This window comes from Numenius arquata, chromosome 2 (genome assembly GCF_964106895.1).
Source record: "Numenius arquata chromosome 2, bNumArq3.hap1.1, whole genome shotgun sequence".
NCBI classification, from domain to species: domain Eukaryota; kingdom Metazoa; phylum Chordata; class Aves; order Charadriiformes; family Scolopacidae; genus Numenius; species Numenius arquata.
The window spans coordinates 104,074,723-104,099,722 of NC_133577.1; the positions used below are offsets into that span (position 1 = coordinate 104,074,723).

At 36.1% G+C, this 25,000-nt stretch overlaps 1 protein-coding gene across 11 annotated transcripts in view; it reads left to right on the forward strand.

Annotated features, from left to right (window-relative positions):
• FOXP2 (forkhead box P2) overlaps nucleotides 1–25,000 on the forward strand; it is a 195,367-nt gene that overhangs the window by 166,541 nt on the left and 3,826 nt on the right. For all 11 annotated transcript variants that reach the window (XM_074167963.1, XM_074167964.1, XM_074167953.1 and 8 more), the window contains one exon: nucleotides 548–711. In XM_074167963.1, coding sequence (XP_074024064.1) covers nucleotides 548–711 — 164 coding nt within the window. The remainder of the gene's footprint in view (nucleotides 1–547; nucleotides 712–25,000) is intronic.

Consider the following 25,000-nt stretch of genomic DNA (forward strand, 5'->3'; position numbering starts at 1 on the left):
CTTTTGCAAATGCATGTGGATATGCATTAATATTTATCCAAGCTGTCATAAATGATTTCACATCATAGTGTTGGGGAACATGGTGCTCATGGCAAAAACTTTAAAGTTTAATTATAATATATAATTTTTATGCAGAAGAGGCAAATGTCAAGACTTTTTTATTTTGAGTTAAGTTCTGGTCATTTTTTAAAGTATAGCAGCTGCCTGCATCATAAAGGAGCCATACATTGTGTGGAAGGGCATAGGGTTAAGTGTAATTCAAAGTCAAAAAAATGATGTAAAACTAGAAAGTGCTGCGAATATCAGAACATAGTTAATAATGGAAAATAATGAAACCTATGTAAGAGAAATAGTAAACCAGAAATAGAGATGCTGATATATTCAGAATTTGAAAATTACTGGAAAACGCACAAAATCCTTCTGACGACCTCTACAACTACCCAAAATGAGCTGCTTTGTGTGTGTATATTCATACATGTATGACCATTTACAAGTGATTTGTATATGTATGGACTAGTAATTTCATTTTTACTCTTCATTTTGCTAGGCTGCACTGGCAGAGAGTAGTTTACCATTGCTTAGTAACCCAGGATTGATAAATAACGCATCCAGTGGCTTACTGCAGGCAGTCCATGAAGATCTCAATGGTTCGCTGGATCACATTGACAGTAATGGAAATAGCAGTCCGGGCTGCTCTCCTCAGCCTCACATGTAAGTGCCGTTAGAATCCTTTCAGGAAAAAATGCCTTAGTCTAAGACACAATATTACTCAAAAGTGCTTTGAAACATGGTAAGTGAAACATCTGGATCTGTATGTTTGAAACTAAACATTTATATTAAAACATTTAAATAGATGAGTCTTCATTTACTTTGTAGTAAAATTGGTGTGAGAAATTTTTTTTTAAACCTCTTCAACTTGCTTGCAAGCATTGAATGTAACACGAGACTGATCTCTGTGGTCATTTTCACAGCCTGGTTTGTAATGTATAGTCAGAATGTTCATGTTGGAATTAGTTGTAATTTTAACTATGAGTCTCTAAACCATTTATGAACTGTAGTGGAGATATTGCCCATTTATATAAACCGTAAAATGCAAAGTTTAACTGTTGCCCACAGTTTACATAGAAGCCAGTAAAGTGTAACTTTTTGCCTGTCGTATAAATCAGTGTAATTACATATTCAAGTTTAATTACTGGTGCGTCTGTATTGGCAAGGTTTATATGTTATATTTTATGCAAGACTACGATTCCTATTAATATTTAGCAGCTAACTATATCATTAATTACTCTAAAATCTTTCCCCTACCATCTTTTTAATGGAGCTGAGAGAGTGGAAGTATTAAAAATTGATGTATTGTGGATTTCAGAAATGTGTCTGAAGCTTTAGAAATGCCTGGCCTTAATCAGTGGTGTCAAACGTGGCAGTTTCTTGTTTACTAAATAGTAAAACATGTATCTTGGAGGTATTGTTTCCCAGGTTATTTATATAATAATTAGCAATGTGATATCCAAGTAGACTTAGATTTCTAAGTTTACTGTAGGATGAGTTTTAATGTGCATGTACAATTATGGTCTCTCTTTTTCTGTGTTTAAAATAGATGATCTGATTTGCCTTTTTTCCATACCATTTTCTCTTTCACATTTTTAATGTTCATTTTAATTTCTAGAGTGGGACATTTAGCAGTAACAGTAACTGAGACCAAACTCCCTTTTTACTTATGCTCTGGTGTATGGAGAATCCATTTTGATCTGACCTTGTTTGGGGGAAATATTTTGCCGAGTTTTTCTTCTTTTGTTCTTTAATATATCTATGATCACATAGAAATGTTTATTGTCATGCGTTTAATTGTTTTATTGCACATTATTCTACTTGCCTTTGAAAATAATACACTGTGAACATTCATTTATTTTATCAGGTTCCAAACCATTACTTTTTCAAAATGGAAAAATTTGTCTTTTGGAAGTGTCTTTAGATGTATTAAATAATACAAAAGAAGTAATAAAACTTGAAGTACATGAAGAACAGAAGAACATGAATATATGCTCTTGAGAGTAACACTACTCTAAAACAAGTAAAGTGAGCAATCAGACAAAAGTTTTTATATCCCATGCTTTATGCTATCAACCATGCAGTGGGTAGCTTGAGGCCTTTTACTTTTAGCAGTTCTCCTGAGTATGCTAATGCTCTCTTCCTGTATAAAATGCCAAGACAATAAAACTTTAAAGAGCAAACAAGAGTTAGATCATGTGTGTTAAAAACAGCTACTTTACAGAAAAGAATGACACTTGCTATTAAAGTTGTTTTGTAAGTGTTTGGCAGATCTGTTTACATATCCTATGTACTGTCTGCCATTCCGCTGGATAAACTGAGATATCTGTGCATATGATTATGTAGATATGCCTACATTTATAGCTGTGTTTATAGCTAAAATACAGCATATTGTAGCAATTCTTGCCTATAAAAAAGGCAAATAACATGAGTTAAACCCTAACTTGAGATCCAGCCTTCCTCTCTCATTTCTATGATATGTCATTTGTCAAAACTGGCAGTTTTGAGACTTGCCTTGGTGTCTCTTTTGAAACTTAGGGCTACGTGTTGCTCAGTTCTTCATAGACTGAAGCAACAAAATGTAAATGCACTGAGATACCACTGGAGTAAGCGGTTATGCTCGTTCATCCCTTGCACCAAATTTCGTGCAAGATAATTACTGGGCTTCAGTGAGACTAAAAGATACAGGCTATGGCTGGATACCTGCTCACTTGTGAGATTTTTGCCTTTCCCCTGCCAAGGGAGCAAGAATATGAAAAAGGGAATGAATGCAAGCTGCAAGGAGAAGACAAGGAAGGGAGAGGCTTGTGTAGGAGGCAGAGGACCAAGGAAGAAGAGAGGCCCTTTCCTTGCCTCCATGACTACATTGACCAGGGCCCCTCCTTTTTGTTGAAGAGCATTACATAAGAAAATGAGAAAAAAAGTAAGGAATATGGCAAACAATTAAGAGAAGTTCTAAATTTTACATTTCCTACACAGATTACATAATCCCAAGGTTTTTAAAAATGGAAAATAGTTAGTATACTAGAAAAAAGTATATATTTACTGCCACAAGCATCCGCTTAGTTGTAGCTTCTTCCGGAGAAAGTTCACCTGGGAAGTCTGCTGTTTCTCCCCTAGAGAGGTGTTCTTGGTGGGTTCATAATTACTACACTCACCTATAAAGTAGGTGGCTCCATTAGTCTCTGAGTAGATTAAACCTCCATCTCCTGATTCCCAGGAAAGTGTAAGAGCCATGACACCAGGAATATGCTGAGCGATTATGTTTCCTGCCATCTTGAAGCTGGCACACAGCCAGGAGCAATGGAGCATGGTATCAGGGAAAGGGGCAAGAGGTTGCGTGCAATTTAGAGATCACAGCACTTTGTTGGGAAGGAGCAGAGTTTGGATTCTAGACAAGCTTCCAGGAAGAAACATTTGTTTGGTGTTGCAGCATGAGCAGGAAATGCGAAGAGTCCCAGTGACAGTGTCAAAGCCAAGGATCTCAGTTAGGCATTTGGTTGTTAGAAATGTACTGAATATCATTTTATCAGATAAGTATATGATAGTGGAACTTTCTTATTTTGGAATGTTCATATTAATTTTTTAGCATAAATGCATCTTTTTATAAACATAATGAAAATTGTGTGTGTGTATTTGTACAATAGTCAGTATTTAGTATTTAGCTTTAAGCATGGCAACACTATCGGAGAAATTGATTTCTGTTATTGTAATACCTTAGCTACTTAGTATCAGAAGGTGGGAAAATTATTCCAGTCTTTGGATTTGAACATGGCATTTCACATCTGATTTTCAAAACAGAATAGTAAGAGCAGTTAGAGTCATCAACTTACCCATCTGTGGACAGGTATCTAGCATAGGTGGGTGAATCAGCTTACTCGGAAAGTAGTCTCTGTTCATAGACTAGAGAAAGGTGGTAGGTATATAACTTCAAGTGAAAGTATAGCATTTAAATGTTTGTTAAGTGCAATGTGTCCCAGCTGGTGTATTTAGGGCAGTGGCACTTTAAAGCTTTAAAGTTTTTACCTTGTGTAATGATATATAATCTGCTCCATTTCTTACACTTCTTAAACAGTTAAAAATACTCCAGTAAGTTTTAGGTGATTAGTATAACCATGGCCTGATAGTTGGGATATCTCTCGTATTAATAATTACATAAAGCATCTGAACTTTTATGCTGCATGCCTCCCAGTTTCTATTCCCAGTCTGATGAAAGGTGGTAATTCCATGATCCGGTATGGAGTATATCACTAGTGGGATCTCAAATCCTAGGTTTACTTTCCGTGTTTTAGCAGTATTAAATCCAAGTTCTGCCTTTGATTGGTCTTCAAATCCAATTCCTGGTAGGTTGACGTGGCCACTAAGTGCTCCATGGACATAAATCTTCACTGAGAAAACATGTTACTTATTATGAGCATATATGTTCCGTTCGAAATTCCAATTTTCTCTAATATCAGTTGACAATAATCAATGTCAGACAAATATCTTTACATTTAAATCAATACTTAAGACTCTGTTTCTTCCATCATTTTTAACTGATAAGTAGCTGGTTTCAAAGTGACAAGCACAACAGAAGGTATTTTATATATAAAAAATCATCATTTATGTAGAACTAGATGCTGCTAGTTTTGTGTAACAATTGTACATGAATTTAGTTAGAAGCTTCACAGTACACACCTTTGGGGTATAAATGCAGACTTCTGAAGTAAAAAAAGAAACCACAAATATCTGAACAAGTGCAATTGAAGCTGCATGGTTGTGGGAAACTTTGGAAAAACTTTTATCATCCCTGAAGAAACAACAACATTGGACAAGACATGGAATGATACTTAGGGACCATAATGACAGTTCATGCATTAGTGATAACGCAATTTCTCTTTAACCTGCATATAATAGCCAGCATGCTGCTGAAGAGTTTTGGAGGGATCAAACTCCTGAAAATATAACAGAGACAGGAAAAATAATGGCACAAAGTTGATTTCATGATGATCTTGATGTTCATTTAAAAATCTAAATTTATTGGCTCTGAAGGAACAGAAGGGCAGTTCTCACTCTCAGGGATGGAAATCAAGTTCATTTGTTTTTCTGGTGTTTTTATGTGCATTTGTACTAGATTGATCACAATTAAGTGATTATTGCAACTGGCACAGACCAGGGTGCTTTATCACCAGAACGCTTAGTGTATCTCTTGCCCATGTGTTCATATCTTGGCAAACGCATCGTGCAAAATGCCATTTTACTTCATTGTACAAAGGTGGGGGGAAAAGGTAAAATTTAATCTGCAAGGCTGTTCATAGCAGTTGAGGAAACAAAAAGAAATTGGTCATCAGAAAAGTCGGAGAACTGTGAGAAAATGTTGTCTCACAATAGGAAACAATAGGGTGGATATGTTATTCTGTTAAAACTCATTGCATCTCATTAAATAAGGAGTGGGAGGAGTTAGCAAAGGAGATAGGGAAAGCAAATATCTCACTTATGAGATTTTGTGGAAGGGGGATATTGTCATGGTTTTCTCCCTGTTCATGCTGCATGAGAGTGTAGACTGAGGACAATGCAACTAATCTCTCGTATTCTCAATTGATTTATGAAAATAATCTAGTTCCTATCAGCAAATCCAGAATCCTGGAGAGAATAGATGTCTTACTAGTTTCTAGAATTTTAATTATTGATTGCTTTTTAAAAGTACAGTGAAAAAAACAACAACAAAAAAATTTTTAAGAATCACATCTTAAAAAAAGTCAATTCATATATCCTCATCTCATATGTGACTCTTTGTATTCAGCTATTGTAGTGCTGTACTCTGTAAGACAGGAATTGTTTGAAACCAAATGTCAAGACATATATCCCGTGATCTTTAAAACTCTTTCTAGAAAAAATGGTGTTAGGTTGTTGTGAGAAAGAATAACTTTTGTCCAAGTGAATAAGAGTAAGAGTCAATCTGAGATGAATTAGAAAAATGATCTTATCCAATGTAGTCCTTCGTCTTCAATTCTGTCTGTAAAAAGGTGAGTTCCAACCATCTGTGGTTTCAGTCACCTTTTCCTTTGTATTCTGCTGTCGTTCCCAACCCTACTCCTTTACCTTTCCCACTCTTGCCGTGAGTAGATCATTTCTTTCTGCAGTTCTATCTGCATAATCATCAAACTTGTTATTTTTTTTTTCAAACTTTTTTATCTTTAAATTTTATTCCCAGAGGCAAATATGATTATTCTGCTCTAAGATCATTTACTTTTGAGGTGCTTCAGTTTGAAAGCATTCCATTGTCAGGTTGTTCCCATATCTGATTATTCCAGTCCCCCACTGTTAAGCTTTCACACCACTTACAGTAGGTTACCTATCATTCCAGTTTTAATCCCTTTCATTCCCTTGTTTCTTTAACTTCATAACTTCATAATGTTCCAATCCCCTGTCTTTCCTTCTTTCCTTTTTCTTTTTTTTTTTTTTTTTTTTTTTTTTTTTTTTGTTATCATTGCATTGTCCCATTGCATGATCTCTTCGCATTTACCTTGGAGGCTTGTTCTGTTCTAGGAAACTGCTATGATCCAAGTCTCTTGTTCATTGTATAAGACTTGACATAGTGCATAAGAAAATAAACTCTCGAAACACATCAATTAGCAGGGATGTAACAAGCATTATTAAATAGGTAAGAAGCATGTAATTGAGTGGATGAATGTGGTAGCAATCGCAGTATTTCTGGGTATCCTTGTTCATCAAAAATGTTTCACCTAATCACATGATATTTTAATGCCTGTATAATTTAATTTCACACATTTTTATTCATAAATCTAACTTAAGGAAGATAATGGGCAAAGAGACTTTGTGACAATTGATTTTTGTTTTTATGTAAAAAGACGAACAGCTAGGAAACATCGGATCTTAAAGGTTACAGCTTTTGTCTGAGCATATTCCCAATGAAAGAAGCTCTATTGTGAGAATACGCAGTGAAATAATTTTGGCTTTTCCTAGCACTGCAAAGCATCTGAAAGTGACAGGCAAATCCAGCAATCCAATACTTTGTCATACTGTTTCTTACCATTTACTTTTTTTTGATGTACCTGATTGGATGGATCATGCGAGAGTAAACTCTTGGAGTTGTCTCTCCCTACTTTCATACAGAGCCATTCACATGTCAGCATTAATGGAAAAATAAGCAATGATGTTTGGATTAATAATATTTTTCAACCATTCCTATTGACATAACTTTTCATTTGAATATTTTCCAAAATGTTTATATTCTTTTTTTTTCTATTTTTCATTGCTTTACTTTTCAGTCCATTTGTCCTCTACATTTTGTTTCTGCTCATCAATTCTCTTATCTTTCAACACTGATGTTCCAGTCCTTTATCATTTCCTCTTTAGCTTCTTAAATGTTACATGTCTTACTTTGGATCAGAAGTTGCTATTTCTTCTTTACATTATTCTAGCCCCAATTGTTGCACTTCTATGGTACATTCCCAATGCTCTTGACAAAAAGATCACTCCAGAGATATAGTGCCTTCAGCTGAAAAGTGTCAGATTCCCATAGCATGGCTTGTAGAAGTTGGTAGGCTCCTGTGGGGTTTCACAGAATCTTTTTGGAAGCTGTCTTGCTGAAAACTGTGTGGTACTGCTGTCATGAATCCTCAATGTATGGGCAAGGTATTTATGCTTTTCACATAACAGGTCTGTGTAAGAAAAGGCGGTATCTTAAATATTGTTACAGATGTTAAAAATGTGTTTGAAGTTGTGCAACTAAATCTCTCCGCAATGTCGTTGTGTAACTCTTAAATTTAGTTCATAGGAGATTACTGTCTTTGTACAGCAAAAAAGCTCAGATGATAGTACCATTTACAGTGCATTTCTAAAACAGTTATGAATTTTATCCACTTTTGGTGATTGCATTTGGATTTTGAGTAACTGCAGTATTACAAGAAAAAATTTTTAAAAAGTGTACTCTCTAGATATTTTTTTGTAAATACATGTGTCCAAAATGTGTCTTTACATTTACGTATCATGTAAACAGTTAAGTAAAAACATACAATTATATCCAATTGGTAATGTTTATACCAGTAGTTTAAATTATGATCCATAAGTCCAAGCAAAGATTCATTGAAAAATACAGGACATTATGCTGGGGCAGTGTTATTATTTGACTATTATTTAGTCTTTAGAATTTGTAGAAAACTCTAGGAACCTTACACGTTTTAAAAGACTAAAAATTTCAGTGCACTTCTTTTTTAAAAGAGTTTATAGAAAGACTTCATCTCAGTGTGAAACCCCGTGTGTAGGTCACATTAAAGTAATCAAATCTCAAGATGACTAAAGACGTGATTATACCTGGTAAAGTTCAAATACAAAAGCAGTGTTCACAATCTTCTGGCAAAGTGCAGTTGGGAAAATGTGCTCTTGGCATCTAACAGCAGTCCGTGATTTAGAACAGTGCTGGGAATGCATATGTGTAGTAGAGAGCCTGATGGAGTCTCTGTTAGGGTTATAACTGCAGGTATTCCCATGGATTTCTCCAACTAAACAGCAATATTAACTGTATATCTTAAATTAGGCTGGACAATTCCAGTAGTCTTCCTCCTTTACCTAGACTTACCAAGTCCATTTGTTCCACTGTACCCATTAATAGGGGTTTAATGATGTTGCAGAGCCTTTGTATGATCATGGCCTCTCACTAACCTTTTTCAAAGGCTTCCATAAGCTTCTGATTGAGATGGATAAGGGGAAATGTTTCTTTGATGCAGTATTATGCTGTGATAGTAGTACTCTAGGTAATTAGGGACTTCCCCCAACTTGATTTTTATTTTTCTTTATGTTTCCCCTCCTTTTCTTTATTCCTTACAAATTTGGCATTATCAGACATCACAGCTGAAAAATGTTCTCTGAGCTTTTATCTCCTCTTGTTCTAAGAACACAGGAAATCAGAGTCATGTTGTGGGCAACCATGTCATACAGTTCCTCTCCTAAAATTATCATAGTCCATCCATCTCAAATTTTAAAGCCACTGCAGAACTTCATTCCTTTGATGGTTATAAGCCGCATTCCAATTTCCAGACTACATATATTCCAATTTATTTTCACTGATATATGTTCTAGTTTACATAGTTTTTCTTACACCTCCTCTTTGTTTCTCAAGTGTGTTCTGGAGAGCACAGTGTGAACTTTGAATCTTCGTTTTGGTAAACCAAACAGGCTCTGTCTGAAACAGAAGACTGTCCATTCACATTCTCCTCATCTTTATAGTAGCCATTCCATAAAACTACTCACTTTGGATTTCATTTTTTTTTTTTTCATGTGCAGGTGATAACAAAATTTTTTTGAAGCATTCCATACATAGTTGTATATAATGTGTCTTCTTTCTGTCTGTTCTTATAGGGGGAAAAAACATATTTTAGCTAAATTCAGCTAAACTGTTGTGGTTTATTTCTGTAGTATGGTATAAAAGAACTGGGAGCCCTGTTGTGGTAAGTGCTGTACAAAGGCAAACCAAAAAGGATTTTCAAATCCATACCCCAAGCTCTTACAGTCTTTAGGTAGTAATTGAATTGTTTAATTTTTGAAAAGCATCTTCAGATGTAGTTTGAATGGAAGCTGTACGTTACTTACATCACTGTCCCCATGTAGAATCGCATCAGGCTTTGTTTAGCGAAGTGTTTGACACAATGCCAGCTGGCATTATACTGCACTATAGGCACATTAAACCAAACAGTAAACCATGGCTGGTAGCAGTGAAATACCTTGAGATGAGCATCCGTCAGGTAGTGTTCTGTTACTATGTATGTTCTTTTATCATGGCGTCATGAAAGAAATAATTATACTTTTGTATGAATCTGAACCATCTGAAGTGAAGGGAATTACAATTCAAATTAATTTTTTTTATTTTGTTGCTAGTTATTTACAGATGTAGTAATGAACAATGTATTGCACTGTATATATTTAATTCAGCTGGAATATACTGCTCTGTGAAGCAGAAGTCAGTGTTAAGCACAGGCCCAAGTATGCGGTTAAGAGGCAGGATATGTTAACCTGACTCTGTGATATCTCAGGTGTAATGAACTCAGTCTGCAGGCAGACTATATTTGTGTTTTATTGCAGATATAACATATCCTTCAGACATGTTGCCCTTCACATCCAAATCTTAAATCTGTATCAGCATAAAAATGGGAGGTGTGATTAGTATTCCTGTGTTGTTAACAATTTCTTGAAATGTTCTGAGAAAAAGCTAGAATACGTTTGAAGTGTTACATATAAGAGCAATCATTGGTGTAAATATGAGGTGGTGGTGACTGGATACACAGTCAGTCTCAAGAGTCTAGAAATTGTAGCAGGTAACTGGATGTGTGCTGATGACAGTATGTGGTTGTGAAAGCATCCTTAACAGGAATTTTGTACATAAAAGTAAGTTCTATCCTCCACCCAGTTCTTCTGATTGGCCTTTTCTGAAGACTGAGGAAGGACTAAAAATACTGGGTTTGTTGAGAAGAGAGAAACCGAATGGGGAAATGAACTTCAGAACGCTATGCAGAGAAGATGGGAATGAACTTGTCCATTGGGAATGGGACATGAAATAATTAATTAGTATTTCAGCAAGAAGAGTTAGGATAGACACCAGAAAGGATAATTAAGTCCTGATATGTGTACCAGTGCAGAGAGACTGTGGAACTGTTGATACTGCAGGCTTCTAAGAGCAAATTAGAAGTGGTCAGAAGTGGTTTAGGTATAAATGATCCTACTTTGGGCTATGGGAAGCAGATGAAGAGACTTTATAATCTCTTGAGGTCCCTTCCAACCCTATTTTCTTTGTTTCTTATGATAAATCTGAAAAAAAGTAAAGTTTTTTTCATGTATGTCTTACTAGAGGCTAGCTAAGATTGTCCAAGTCTATTTACTTTGTAATCTGGAACAGCTGTCATAGCTAAGTATCTTTAAGCAATGTTATTTTTAAGATTGAATGAACCTTGGCCTTACAGAAAAATATATAGCGAGCGTAAGTTTCAACTAATGTGAGAAATGTCAGCTAGGGCCATGCAGACAGTCCTATACAGGTCAGTTTGACCCATTTGTCCCTGCTCAGTGTGACATGCGGTTCTACTTGTTAAATGCTACCATCGACCATTCAGCAAAAAACACATTGAAGGGCTGGCCATTCTCCAGGCTTGCTCTAGGAGGCAAAGCTAATCATCACTTCAGGTCCTAGCTCTGAAACATTGAAAAAATTAAATAAAAGATCAATTCTCCAAGAATCTTAGCATATGAAAAGGAAATATTTTTGGTAACATCCTTCTGAAAATTTTGAAACACACCCACCAAGCCTACCCCTATCAATTAACATTTTCAGTGAAGACTGTTCCAGAAGAAAAAATGTATCATGCCCAGGTGTAAGTGTGATGCTGTTTAATCCCTTGCTGCTGTGTTAGAACAAAATGGTAAGGTGCCTCTGAGGAAAACTGATGATTTGCTTATAAAAATCTCACAAAAGTGTGCCGAAAGTGTTAGTATAAGGATATTATTTTCAGCCTTTCTGTTCCATTCTATCAGTCTGATCAGCTATACATTTTCCAAGACAGCAGATTTTTAATGATGTAAAAGTTTTCGGCACAAATAGACAAACAATTTTATATGACCCGTATTTATATTCAGATGTATAAAACCCACACATAGTACAGTCCAAATTCTCCCTCCGCTTTTCCTGGGTCATTGAATAGCTTTCCAGATTTTGCATAGAGAAGGTTTGCTTCCTCTAATCCACAAATAACACTGATAATTTGTTGTTGCTGCTAAGTTTCTGTGTAACGGGTACAATTTTTAAAACTTCCCAACCATTAGATATTACAGAGTACACCAGATCCACAGCATCTTTCCTTAAACTTTCTTGTTTTCAGGCTTGCTCTTTTTTGATGGTTCTTCGACAACCCCAAAAATATTCAGACACTCAAATCTCTAGTACTTTGTCATTTTCCTTTGAATTTTTATCTTAAAAACTTCTGTGCTCTTTCTCGCTAATCCTTTTCTTTGTTTTGCATGTTAACTTTTGACATTTGAACTAGATGCAGGTGCTGGCTTGAAAGACTTTAGAGGCATGCGCCCTAAGCTAATTCCTAGTCAAGCTTCTATACTTTTTTGTGGTTCTATCACAGAGAAAATACATTTATTTAGACACCAAAGGGAGCAAGCCAATGTCAAGGATGGGAACTTTAGTAAGAGTCACTAGAATGAGAAAAACTATGTTAATGTTATCTTTTTAATCAGAAGTTGATTCCAAAAATTTTGATGCTGTTAGAAGGGCTAATTGTACGTGACTTTTGAGCCTCATTTGATATTTAAAGAAAATACATTGTTAATATGTTCATTTTCCATAAAGATCCTTTCTTTATCTATGTTCAAAGTTTTCATCTGATTATTTTTGTAGTAAGTATTATTAACATTCATAGCTGATCATATATCAATGCAGATAGGGTATCCCTGTTTATTGTCTTGGTATTTTATTTCCAAGTTAAAAACAAAAAAACAAGCTAGCCCTATCAAAACATGAAGACCTAGTCAATTCAATTGTCAGTTTCATCATCTAAAAAAAAAATCTGTATGTTTTAATTACCCATTTTTAATCAAAGATATCTTTTTTTGTTGTTTTTTTTTTTTTATTCCAAGTTAAAAGGAAATGAAATTTTCATGTAGATATCAATGAATCTGTCAATTTATTCTCTAGAATTTTCTCCGTACAAAGCTCATTTCTTTATACAAAGCTAAAAGAAAGAGGAGGACATATTCAGTTCTTGGGGTTGGGGTTTTTTTTTATTCTTTTCAACATTTCTTTTCAACTCAGACTCATTACTATAAAGCTGAAGGTCTTCAAAAACTTGCTTTGTATATTTTTCTTTTCATTCTGATTTGCCACCAATGTCTATTTTCAAACTTTGCTTAGAATAAAACCTGCAAGTTTTAACTGTCCCTAATTTAAAATAAACCAGTTTGTATTTAGTTTGTATTTTTATATGCTTGGGCAGGACCAAGCTGATAGGGCAAGAAGCACCAAACGCTATCTCCAGCCACTTCAGGAACAAATGCATTTGTAGCTAAGCAGCGCAAAATCATCCCTGGGTTGAGAAGTGCCTATGGTATAGAGAGGAGAAAGGAGAGGTTTGCTTCTAATCTCTGTGAATTAATGCCTGGCTGGCTTCTGTGGCGTGAGTATCTGTTAAAACATTTTCCTGTAGAGTAATGGCAGGTAGCATCTCAGAATTATTGAATGCTTATATATTTTAATCCTATTAAAAATATTTAATAAATTTGAAAAACACAGGTCATTAGCTGCGTAACCTACTGAGGATTTTAAAAACTTTTCTTTAGCAGTAACTCTGTGTCTTTTTATCACTAGAAGAAATTAGGGATAACTGTAGTGATAAAACAATCATAAATATGCCATATTAAATTGAGTGAGCCATAAGTATGGGTAAGGTGAAGTGTGAACATTTGCGTTTTTCCTATACTTTCCATATTTCTAGTATATCACTTTTACTCATATCTCCAAGCTGCTATTCCTCTTGTGTTGACTGCAGTGGTAGCTAAATTAAATGAATTCAAAGTACTCCTGTGATTTTTAACGTTTCCTCCTACAGAGATGTTTACTGTGCTATAGGTCACTGTTGTTCTGTTCTGGATTCGGCTATATTGCTTTTGAGATGAGTGAGTAGTAGCTGAAAGGTAGTCAAGTACACTGAACGTACTAGTTGAAGTCAGGGCCTACTAGAAATACATATTTTGTATTATTGTCACTGTCATATTCTCTCCAAATTAGTATAACATACTGACTTTTGACTTCTTAAGCAGAATCACCATTGAAGGATTCGTAATAACATATATTTCCCAAGTGCTTACAGTAGATAAATGTATATGGGTAGTTTACTTTTTTATTTGTCAACAGTAAATTGATTTGCCATGATTTGTCAGCTCTGTTATTTTTTTCACAGTTAACTTTACATGTGACTAATCTAAATATATTGTGGTTTTACCTCTGTTTATATCTTCCTCTGGGGTGTTGATAATTATATTCAAAATAGAAATCAAATGTAGGGTCTTAGAGAATTCTCATTATTAACCTACCCCCATGTTGTGAAATAAACTTTTGATTTTCCTTCATCTAGCTATTTTTATTACTGGCAAATCTTTATGTCTAATTTAAGTATGAGTTAGGTTTTGAAGTTTCTCACAGGAATTTGCAAATTCAAATACATCCATCAGATCTCCTTGTCTACTGTTGTATTACTCTTAGAAGCCTCATTGGGCAAGTAAAACTAGTGGTCTTATATATTTTGTTATTACATCTCATTGGTCCAGTATAAAAATATGTGATTTACTATGTGTATCACCTTTGGTTATTCCCCCTTCTCCCCAAGCATTCTGTCAGATGCATTGCGTGTCTCACATCTGCTGTGAGTAAACTTCACAAGTGAAATCTTGGCCCTAGTGAAGTCAAGAGGAATTTTGCCATTGACTTAAATGAGATCTGGATTTCATCCCAGGAAACCATTTGTCTTCATGTCTTTGGCTTTCCCACATTTCTTATTCTGCCTTCAGTCACTCCTAATCACTCCTAATCTCCATCTGATATTTCTTGTGACTGCTTACAGCCCAATTTCTCAATTTTAGTTCATTAAAATCTTTTTTTTTTTCTTTTTCCAAATAAGAAGACTTCTCCCAGATCTGAAGTCTTTTTGTTAGATCTTTGAAAATTTTTAAATTCTTTGTAGTCTAAATCATAAGCAAAATAGCTAATGTTGAAATCCGGAACCTTTTTATCTGTGCAAACAGAAGCAAGAAAATATTTTCTCAGTTGTGGTGGGACTAATTGGGAATGCTCTGATAACCATTAAGTTTCTAAGTGATTTTTAAAAGAGGTTTGGTTGTTGTTTTTTTTTTTTTTTTCTGTTAATAAAAGTGTAATGTCTTAATGTTTTCTGCTATCTATATTCCCCTAAAATCCAAAAGATACAGATAAAATCACCGTTTCTTTGGGGATTTCTGGCATTAAACTGCCTTCTTAATCCTTTTTACCTCCTTTTCAGACACCTTATATAGCTTGTGGCATATTCTTTTCTTTAAAATAGCACCATGTGTTCACCTGGTTCAAATTTTCAACAATGAGTATCTTCCTACTGTCCTCCTCCCCTCTGATATTAGAGATGCATACACACTCAAAGTAGCTTTCCTCTGCCACATTCATGCTAGATCTTCACATCCAATTAATATTTTTTCTTGTCTTTTACTCTGGTCTTCCATTTGCAATACCTGGGTATTCTCTGTTTTCTCCTGGGACATAAGAATATGCTGGGACCTGCACTCTTTAACATCTTTGTCAATGTTCTGGAGGATGGACCCTTTTCTTATCAGGTTTGCGGAAGACATCAAATTAGGGGTAACGATTGATATGAGCAAAGGTAGGATATCCATTCAGAGGATGTGTATGGGCTGAAGGGCCACGAAGAACTTTATGAAATACTATGCCCCGCACTGAGGAAGGAAAATCCCCTTGCAATGATGCACACTAAGATGGCCTGGCTTGGGCACTGCTTTGCTAAGAAGGCCCTGGGGGTATTGGCAGAGAGCAAGCTGGGCATGAGCCAACAGGGTGCTCCTGGCAGCTGAGAAGGTCACCAGTGTCCTGGGCTGTATTAAGCACAGCAGAGGGCCAAGAGACTGAGGGAAATCATTATCCCTATCTCCCCTCTCAGCGCTTGTTAGACTACACCTGGAATACTGTGTCCAGTTTTGGCACCTCAAATATAAAAAATACAGCAAAGTGGAGCAAGTTCAGCAAAAGGCCACCAAGATGGTTGAAAGCAAAAGTAATTGCCCTCATGAGAGGCTGAGGGAGCTGAGCTGGAGAAAAGGCATCTTTGAGGGGACCTGACTGTCGGTACCTACAGGGAGATTAGCAAGAAGACAGAGCCAAGCTCTTCACTGTGGTGGCAGACTGAGGGAGAGCAGGCATAAGTTAAAATGAGAGATTCACACTGGGTATAAACAGAACTCTCCTCATGAGGACAGTCAGGCAGAGAGTGGGGCGGGTGCCAAGGAAGTTGTATAGTCTACATCCTTGGAGGTTCTCAAGACCCAACTGGGTAAAACTCTGAGCTAACTGGTCTGACCTTGTAGCTGTGCTTTCTTTGGGCCAGAGGTTGACCTAGAGATCTCCTGAGACCCCTTTGACCTGAATTATCCTGTGATCCTAGAGTATGTTTCCATAAAGACAAAACGAGAGAGTGAGCAGAAGCAACCAAGGTTTTTAGCAACAAAGCTCAAGGAGAAAGATGCCCTGGATTTTGTTTTACAGAATACCAGTGAAGTCATATCAGGTACTCACTGAAGGGGTGGATCTTATAAATAGCAATAACTGCATTAACATCTTTTTAAAGTATCACAAAAGAAAAATTGTGTTTGCAAGACCAGTTTTGTGCAGTTGGTAATTATGGGGTTTGTAATTTTTTATTTTTTTTCCCAGAGGGACTCACCTACCTTTTGTCTTAAAATAATTGAAGGGAAGGCTTCTTTTACAGCGACTGATAAAATTTTGTCAACATCTATTATAAGCAGGAAAGCAAGTCTTTGGTCTTGGAGGATGTAAAAACAATAATAGACTTACACTAACTCATTCTTAGTTGCTGCTACACCTTGATGTGCCAGAGGCACTTTGTGACCATTGGTCATTACTTCCATCCTACTCCATCTCCTCTAGTGATGAACTAAAGAAGACAAACTTTAGTGGCCTAATTAATTATTCCAGTGCACTCTTATCTCCTGTCCACAGCAGTGCCTGCCAGCTAGGGCTGTTGCTTCTGCTTTCCATCACTAAGTGAGTGCAACTCCCAACTCCACCATGGTAGACTTGAAATCCTTAGTGACGGATAAGGTAATAGATATGAAAAGAAGTATATTTTGAAGGTATTTTTTCTGCTTCCGTGTTGCATTTGAGAGAAGAAAAGGTTGCTACTTACCTTTTTTTTCCTTATGTGGTTTTTGAAAAATTTCTTTTTTTTTGGCTTTTAGGAAAAATTTCTTCACTGAAAGGGTTATCAAGCATTGGAATGGGCTGCCCAGGGAAGTGGTTGAGGCACCATCCCTGGAGATATTCAAAAGATGAGTTGACATGGTGCTCGGGAATATGGTTTAATGTTGGTGGTGCTTTTTTTTTTTTTTTTTTTTTTTTTTTTTTAAGGTTGGGCTAGATGATCTTAAAGGCCCCTTCCAACCTAGGCGATTCTGTGATTCTGTAATTTGAAGGGCCCAGGGTGGAAGGGTGTTAATTTGAAAGTGGCAGGTTGAGAAAGCACATCCAGAAACTCCCCCATTAAGGAGCAGTGCTTCTGTAGGCATCACATTTCCAGTCTTCTTCCACCAGGATGTTGTAGCTTCACTCCCTCCTTAGTGAAATGAGGTAGCGCACCCTCAGCTGCCTGACAAGGATATGTGACAATAGGACCTTCCTCCCTTTCTTGCTTGAAGCTAGAGATTTGCATATAGGCATTATTTTATCTAGAAATAATAGCACTTCTTCAGCATTTCAGTATATGTGATAAATACATGAGGGAAGTGATTCCTGATGTTCAAGGAAAAATAATAATGGATTCTGTGACAGTTGTAGCATTACTGAATTTGTATTTAATTACTCATCTAATACGCTTTCTTCCCTTTCTCAATATTTGGATTAGTATCTCCCTAAATGGCTGTACATATTCACAGCAATAAACAGTTCACTCCTACTTAAGAAAAATAATAAACTTTTTATAATAGCGTGAAATTGTAAAGAGACAAAGTAATAGAATTCGATATATTGAAAATACTGTAGGATTTGAGGATTTGTCTCCATTTGCCTACCAAAGCACAAATATAAAAATTCTAGATCTGAAACAGTGGATTGGAAAGCAGAGCTTTTCTTTTTAAATTGCTATAGGATATCCTACAGACCTAGAGCTGTACTGGCAAGATGAGCTACAAGTCTTCCTGAGGAAATACTAGTCCAGATCTACTAGGGGAAAAAAAGAAAACCAACAAAAAAAAACCCCAAAAAACAACAAACCAACAACCCCAAACAAGCGGGTCAGTTACTACATCTGTAATATAGTGATTATCATTTTAATGATAATATTTAGTGAAAACTATTTTTGACAAAAAGTCTAACAAAAGTCACAGCTTTAAAAATACTATATCAGACAGAAAAAGAAGTTGCAAATAATATGTGTTTCTACAGGTTAAACTAGGAAAACATTTTATGAGTTGTTAGATGTTAACACAGAAAAGTCTTTGGAAAGCCAAGATGCTTCAGATGAAAATAAAGATTAAATATGTTCTTCAAATACTAAAATATAGAAATGTACTGAAAGAATTAGTTTGGCCACAGTATTTTTTTGTGCTTGTACCTTGTTGATTGGGACACAAAATTTGTCAGACTTCCACATTTTTAAGAATTCTGCAGCTGTGGATCTTTTTAATATCTTCTCCCAAAGTGTCCATGAAGCACTTTTTGTAGCTGAATCAAAATTGCCCTTGTAGTTCAGGATGCCTGCGAGGGCAGTGTGGCTAATAAGTAAAAATGTAAATAAAAATTGCAGGTGACTAATGTAAAAATTTACAGTGGAAATGTGGCGTTCTATAAAAGATATTGTGTAAAAGATATAACATTCTGTTTTGTTCTGTTCATATACTGAAGCATAGTCAATGTAATGGAAGTAAAGATAGTGGAGAAATTTAGTTGGAAAAATACCTGCAGGCTAACCAAGTGGTTTTGAAGACGTAATGTTTGTGGGTGTAAAGCTGTCTACAGGATTGTGAAGAAGAATGGATCAAACTGTACAACATTTGGTTGGGAAATGGTTAAAGTTGTTTGGGAGCTACCTACTTTTTTTTTTTTTAAACTTAAAAAACCAACTTTATTACTTTAACAGAAAAACAAAATCTTAAAGAAATAGTCAACATAGGTTGTCATACTGCATATGGCTTAGAAATTGTTCAGTCCCAAAGATTCTCTTGGGAAAACTTTCTTCAGCTGAGTTCCAGAAAATTCGTCATCTTTATATATTTCTATATGAAGTCACCAGAAATGCTAGTGAGTCAATAGTATACAAAATTAAAGTCTCATAGAAAGTAAGCCTGAGAGGGACCTCAAGACGTGACCTAATTTATTGCCCTTTGTGCCATTGAATACCAAAGTAAAAAATTCCCCAGTGTTACTAGGTGCCTAAGTCACCATAGCAATACAAAATACTTTCAGCTGCAACCCAGCCAAAAAATCACCCTTTCATGATTTTAGACTCATTATTGCAACCCCTATGTGGAATAAAAATGCACTGAAAGATCTTAAAAAATTACATGGCTTGCTGCAGACCATATGCTTGCTACAAAGCTCACAGTAAGCACGTTGACCCAGGCAGCTTTTCTCTCTGTACATCTACCACCTCTTCAATACAAAGCCAAGAGCATCGTCTTTTCAGTGCTAGTCATTACATTGACTTAACTGCCTGAGAGACTGCATCTCCCTGGGTCATGACGTCCCACAGCACTTTCCCTTAAATGATTTTAGCAGAACATTAAAGATTTTAGGAAGATATGGACAACAATGTTTAGAGAACCCAGATCTAAACTGTGGAATTTGTTCCACTGAGGATCCTGGAGGGATTGTGGCACTTCCCCAGCAGCTCTCAGAATTAAACATTGAACCCCTTGTTGTTTTTTCTCCTTTATCTTTTTTACATATACAAATGAGAAATTAACTAATTTCTTTTTCCTTCCATAGAATTGGATGAAAGAAATACAGGCAAACTTAAATTGTAAAATCTGCAGTTTGCAAGAAGGGAGGGGTCTCTGTAGTATCTCAGTGCTGGTGGTTATAAAAGGCATTGTCTGACTTTGCATTTTTTCCAAAGAAAAGTTGTATTTTCTTTTCAAAGCCTGAAATGAGCACTATTTCTACTAACCAAATCCAAACCTTGTTTATTGTAATTATTTATATTTTGTTGTCCTGTGTTCTCACTGCTGTTTTTCTGGATTTGGTATCCCCTTACATTAAAGCTGATGTGACATGAAACCTCTGTAGAAAACATGCTATCCATAATTGAGAATATTGTATCAAGTATCTTTTCTTCTTGTTGACACCGGCTCAACTCAATTTAATTAAGAAATCATGTACTTGGTTATGGGATCTGGTTGTTTTCTTGTCAGAAACAGTACACGTTCTAATGTTTAAAAGTTGAATGTAACACTTGTTTTGTTGCTGTTGCCTAGATTTTGGCAGGATTTTAGTAGCTATTATGCTAAACAAGTTTTCCCAAGGCAGGATCAGGCTAATCTTGTGCGAAACTCAAAAGACAAGTTCACCTTGTATTAGACAAGTTATTGTAGGCTTTGGGAATTTGGCTTCATCTCTAAATATTTGGAAGTTACTTTATACATTCCATCCTAGTATATATTTATCCTCCAGCTGCCTGTCATGTTATCTTTCTTTTTCCTTTGAAGCCTCAAAGCTCTTCTCCAGCAGCCTACAAACAGTCTTCATGAGGCCTCTGTAAGTGTCCAGCAACTGTTACCTGTCTCCTGGCACCTGGCAGCCGTTCCAGTTAAATGTTATAAATGATGATGTCTTTAAGGATGTAGTACACATCTGAGAACATGAGAATGTGAAGTTGTAGTTTGCCAGTTGTAGGAGTTAGAGAAAAATCTCCATGTAAAGCTGTAAAGCGTGAGGAAGAGTGAATGTTTGAGGCAGCCACAGAGACAGAGGAGCTTCATGTTCTGTGATCTATAAGCAAGCACAAAGTAATGTGTTGAGATGAGCAGGCAGCTCTGCAAGTTACTAGAATCCTTCTTTTATATTACAAAGGTCTCTCACAAAGAGTTTAATTTTTAAAGTGCTGGGGTACAAGGAAAATTTTCTTTTACAACAGTAGATCCACCAATTATAAAGAAGGTGATCCATGCAAATAAGTATGTTCATTTGTTTATATCTTTACCAGAAAGTTTTTTGAAATAATTTAGCATTGCCATATTTTATTTTTGCTGCGGCTGCAGGCATCTTCTTACCTCCTGTTTGTTACACTGCACTGTTAGTCCTGAGCTCAGGTGCAGGTGTAGTTTGCCAGCACTTGTTCAATTGGAGACAGCCATTTGTATGAGGACATGATGTAGTAATAATTCTTGCTAAGAGATGACTTCATCACCCCTTTATTCTACCAAAGAGTTAGCAGTGACTGAACTCACTTCTCACAAATATGTGTGTCTGACCTCTTCATAGAGGCCCCCAAGGATGGGGACTCCAAGGCTCCCCAAGCAACCTGATCCAGTGCTTCACTGTCTGTACTAATTTTTAACTCCAGCATATAACCTGTTGCTCTTTCTATAACCTAAGACATCCATCTTTCAGTGTTTCTTCATGTAACAGTTTTTTCTAAACTTCGACCTGGATTTTCTCAAGTTGCCACGTGTTTGAAATTTCATCATCTTCACCAATGTGCTTGAATTACCTCCCATTTTGTTGATACCTGTGAAGTTAATAACCATGCTCTCTCTTCTATTGTCTACATCGTTAATAAAAAATACTGACTAGTTCTGAACCCAGGATTGGTCCATCAAGGAACCGTAGTAATTTTCATTAAAATACAGATTCCAATTACGTAGTAGGTAAGTACGTTTTGATCAGAAGTCAGAAATCACTAAGCTATGACTTCTTGTTAGGATTTATTTGAGTAGCATGTTTATTAATAAGAAGACATGGCAGATATAAATATTTCTTCTGAATTTATGTTTAAATACTCACTGCTTCACATGGGAATTTGTCCTTAGTACACTGCTCCCATTGTATAACAAAATGGTAGTGTAGAATTTTGCAGATGAATACTTTTAATTATATATCTATCTATTGAAACACACATACATATTTTCATATTAGTTACATACAAATAACAATCTCAATATTTTGCTTTCTATGTACAGTAAATATCTAGGAGCATATCATAATATACTGAAAGTCTTCAAGATAAAAATGGATTGAGCAATTTAAAAGATCGGAGTTCAAATACTGTCTTGCTTATGGAAAAGGAAAAAGTAGGGTTTGGTTTTCATATATATTTTGTATAGTTGCTTCCTCCTCAGAACATACATAAAATACTATGAATGTTAAGATCTTTTACATCTCTAGCCGACATGCTTCAACTTTGCCTTACAACCTTTGGTTTTGAAAAACAAACTCTCTAGAGTTGGGAGAAAAGTTCATTTCAAGAGCCTGTGTGTTATGCCTTGTGCTTACACTTCCAGAAAGGTATTTGTATGGCAGTGTTTTCTCCGAGCTGCACTCTTAAGCTGCTGGCAGAAAAGCATATGAAATTTACTTTTGCATGGACAACTGCTTGATTTCGGTCTTGATTTACTGTTGAAAGTATAGTTGACAAAAATGAAAGTTTTCTATCCTGATTAGTCTTCCAAACTATTAAGTCTTCCACAGATTAGTCATCAAAATAGTCTTTGAACTGTCCTTGCAAAAAAAAGGTCCTCAATACTAAAAAATTACAGCACAAGAGGAAGTAGTATCTTAATGTGTAGTGCATTTTTGGTGGATATTTCTCATTATGCTCCCTGTTTGTACAGTGGCTGCACTCCAACTGCAGAAATGTAATAAAAACAACCTGGACACCACCCTTATAGGAACTGAACTCATTTGGTAAAAAATAAAAGTTCTGTAGTCAGAGGTTTTTTTTGCATGGAAAGGAAAGCAGAGCAATGAATCATAGAATGGTTTGGGTTGGAAGGGACGTTTAAAGATCATCTAGTCCTACCCCCCTGCCGTAAGCAGGGATATCCTTCATTAGATCACGTTGCTGAAAGCCCCATACAACCTCATTTCCAATGCTTCCAATGATGAGGCATCCACAACTTCTCTGCACAACCAGTTCCAGTGTCTCACCACCCTTATTGTAAAAGATTTCTTTCTTATGTCCAATCTAAACCTACTTTCCTCAAGTCTAAAAACACCACCGCTTGTTTTGTCACTACAGATCATGGTAAAAAGTCTCCATCTTTCTTATAAGCCCCCTTTAAGTATTGAAAGGTCTCACCAGACTCTTCTCTTCTCCAGGCTCAACAACCCCAACTCTCTCAGCCTTTCTTTGTAGGAGAGGTGTTCCAGCCCTCTGACCATTTCTATGGCCCTTCTCTGTATTTGCTCTAACAGATCCATGTCTGTCTTGTACTGGGGACTCCAGAGCTGGATGCAGTACTCCAGGTAGGATCTCATAAGAACAGAGTAAAGGGGGCAAATCGCCTCCCTCACCTTGCTGGCCATGCTTCTTTTGATGTAGCCCAGGATACGATTGTCTTTCTTGGTGGCAAGTGCACAGTGCCAGCTCATGTCCAGTTTTTCATCCACCAGTACCTCCAAGTCCTTTTCTGCAGGGTTACTCTGAATCTCTTCATCTCCCAGTCTGTATTGATATTAAGGATTACTCTGATTCAGGTGCAGGACCTCATGCTTGGCCTTCTCAAGCCTGTCAAGGTCCCCCTGGATGGCCTCCCTTCCCTGCAGCAAATCAACTGGACCACTTAGCTTGGTGTGGTCTGCAAACTTGCTGAGGGTGCACTCAATCCCAGTGGCTATGTCACTGATTAAGATATTAAATAGTTTTGGTCCTGGTCCTTGAGTGACACCAGGTATGAAGGAATATGTTAGGTATACTGGTGCACAAAATGCAATTCCTTGGGAGCAATACGGGGAACAGAATACTGTAATAATAGTGTTACAGCATCTGGAAGTGATTAATATGGCATTATATCATGATTAAAAACATTGAAGACTTCCATTAAAAACTTAGTCACAATTCTGAAGAAAATATCTGAAATTTGAAATTTAAATGGAGTTAAGAAGTTCTCTTCAACACTTAAAATGCTTGAAAAAAGATACTAGGTAAAAAAACCCCAACCTTATCAAAGGTCCCTCAAATCTCAAGGCACACAATTACTTGTGTTGTCTTAAAAGGGATGAATGGGTTTTCTCCTCTCTTTCAGAAGACACTGTTCAAATGGTTTTCGGTGATAAAAGTAATTTCTAAATGACCCCACATTCCCTTGCAACAGATCTCCCAAACAAATATAGTTAAATTTAGATGAAGACTGAACAACCTTGTTGCCTCTGGATCCTAATAGTTGTATTCAGATTCAGTAAAGCCTACAATGAAGTAGATACTGTCTGACCTCAGCTCACCCTGGGGTGTTCCAAACCTCAGGTGTCTGCAAGAAACATGGCAACAGTGAGGCATGAGAGATTAGGCTCAATTTCCATTTTTAATCTTTACAGCAGGGTTAACTTTGCAAGGAGAATCAAGCAGTATGTCTTATTCTTCATTATTTTATCAATTACTGTGTAGTGGCATGTTGGATGCTAACCCGGATAGTAATCCAGTAATCCTCAGATAGTAATCTTTATTTTGTATTCTAGCTCTAAGGAAGTCGTGTTCTAGCTAATTGCTAAATATTTGTTTAGTATATTTTGTATACTCCATTTGTGAGGCAGTACCTATATACAGTGAGACTAGCCATGGTTTTACCTTATTTCATTTTGTAAATTAAGAGTTTTATACTGCATTTATATCTACTTCCACCAAGAGAAGAGTCGGCTCTCTTATTTTTATTGGTTTTGTAAATTAAATTAATTTATTTTTTCAGTTTATTCTTCTAGCAGTGAAAATTAAAGCTATTCTGCTTTAATTCAAGGTAAATTGTAGATATTTATGCTAGGAATACTTAGGAAAACAACATGGGAATAAAGGTGCTAATAAGGTATTGAATAAAATTGTTTTGTTTTAAAAAGAATTTAGAGATAGCTGATTCTTACTGTGACTGCCTAAGTAAAAATCAAATGCTCTTAGCACACCCTGTAGTATCAAATTCAGAATTGAATCCAGCTGGATTCATTCCTTTTTTCCTTGTTAAC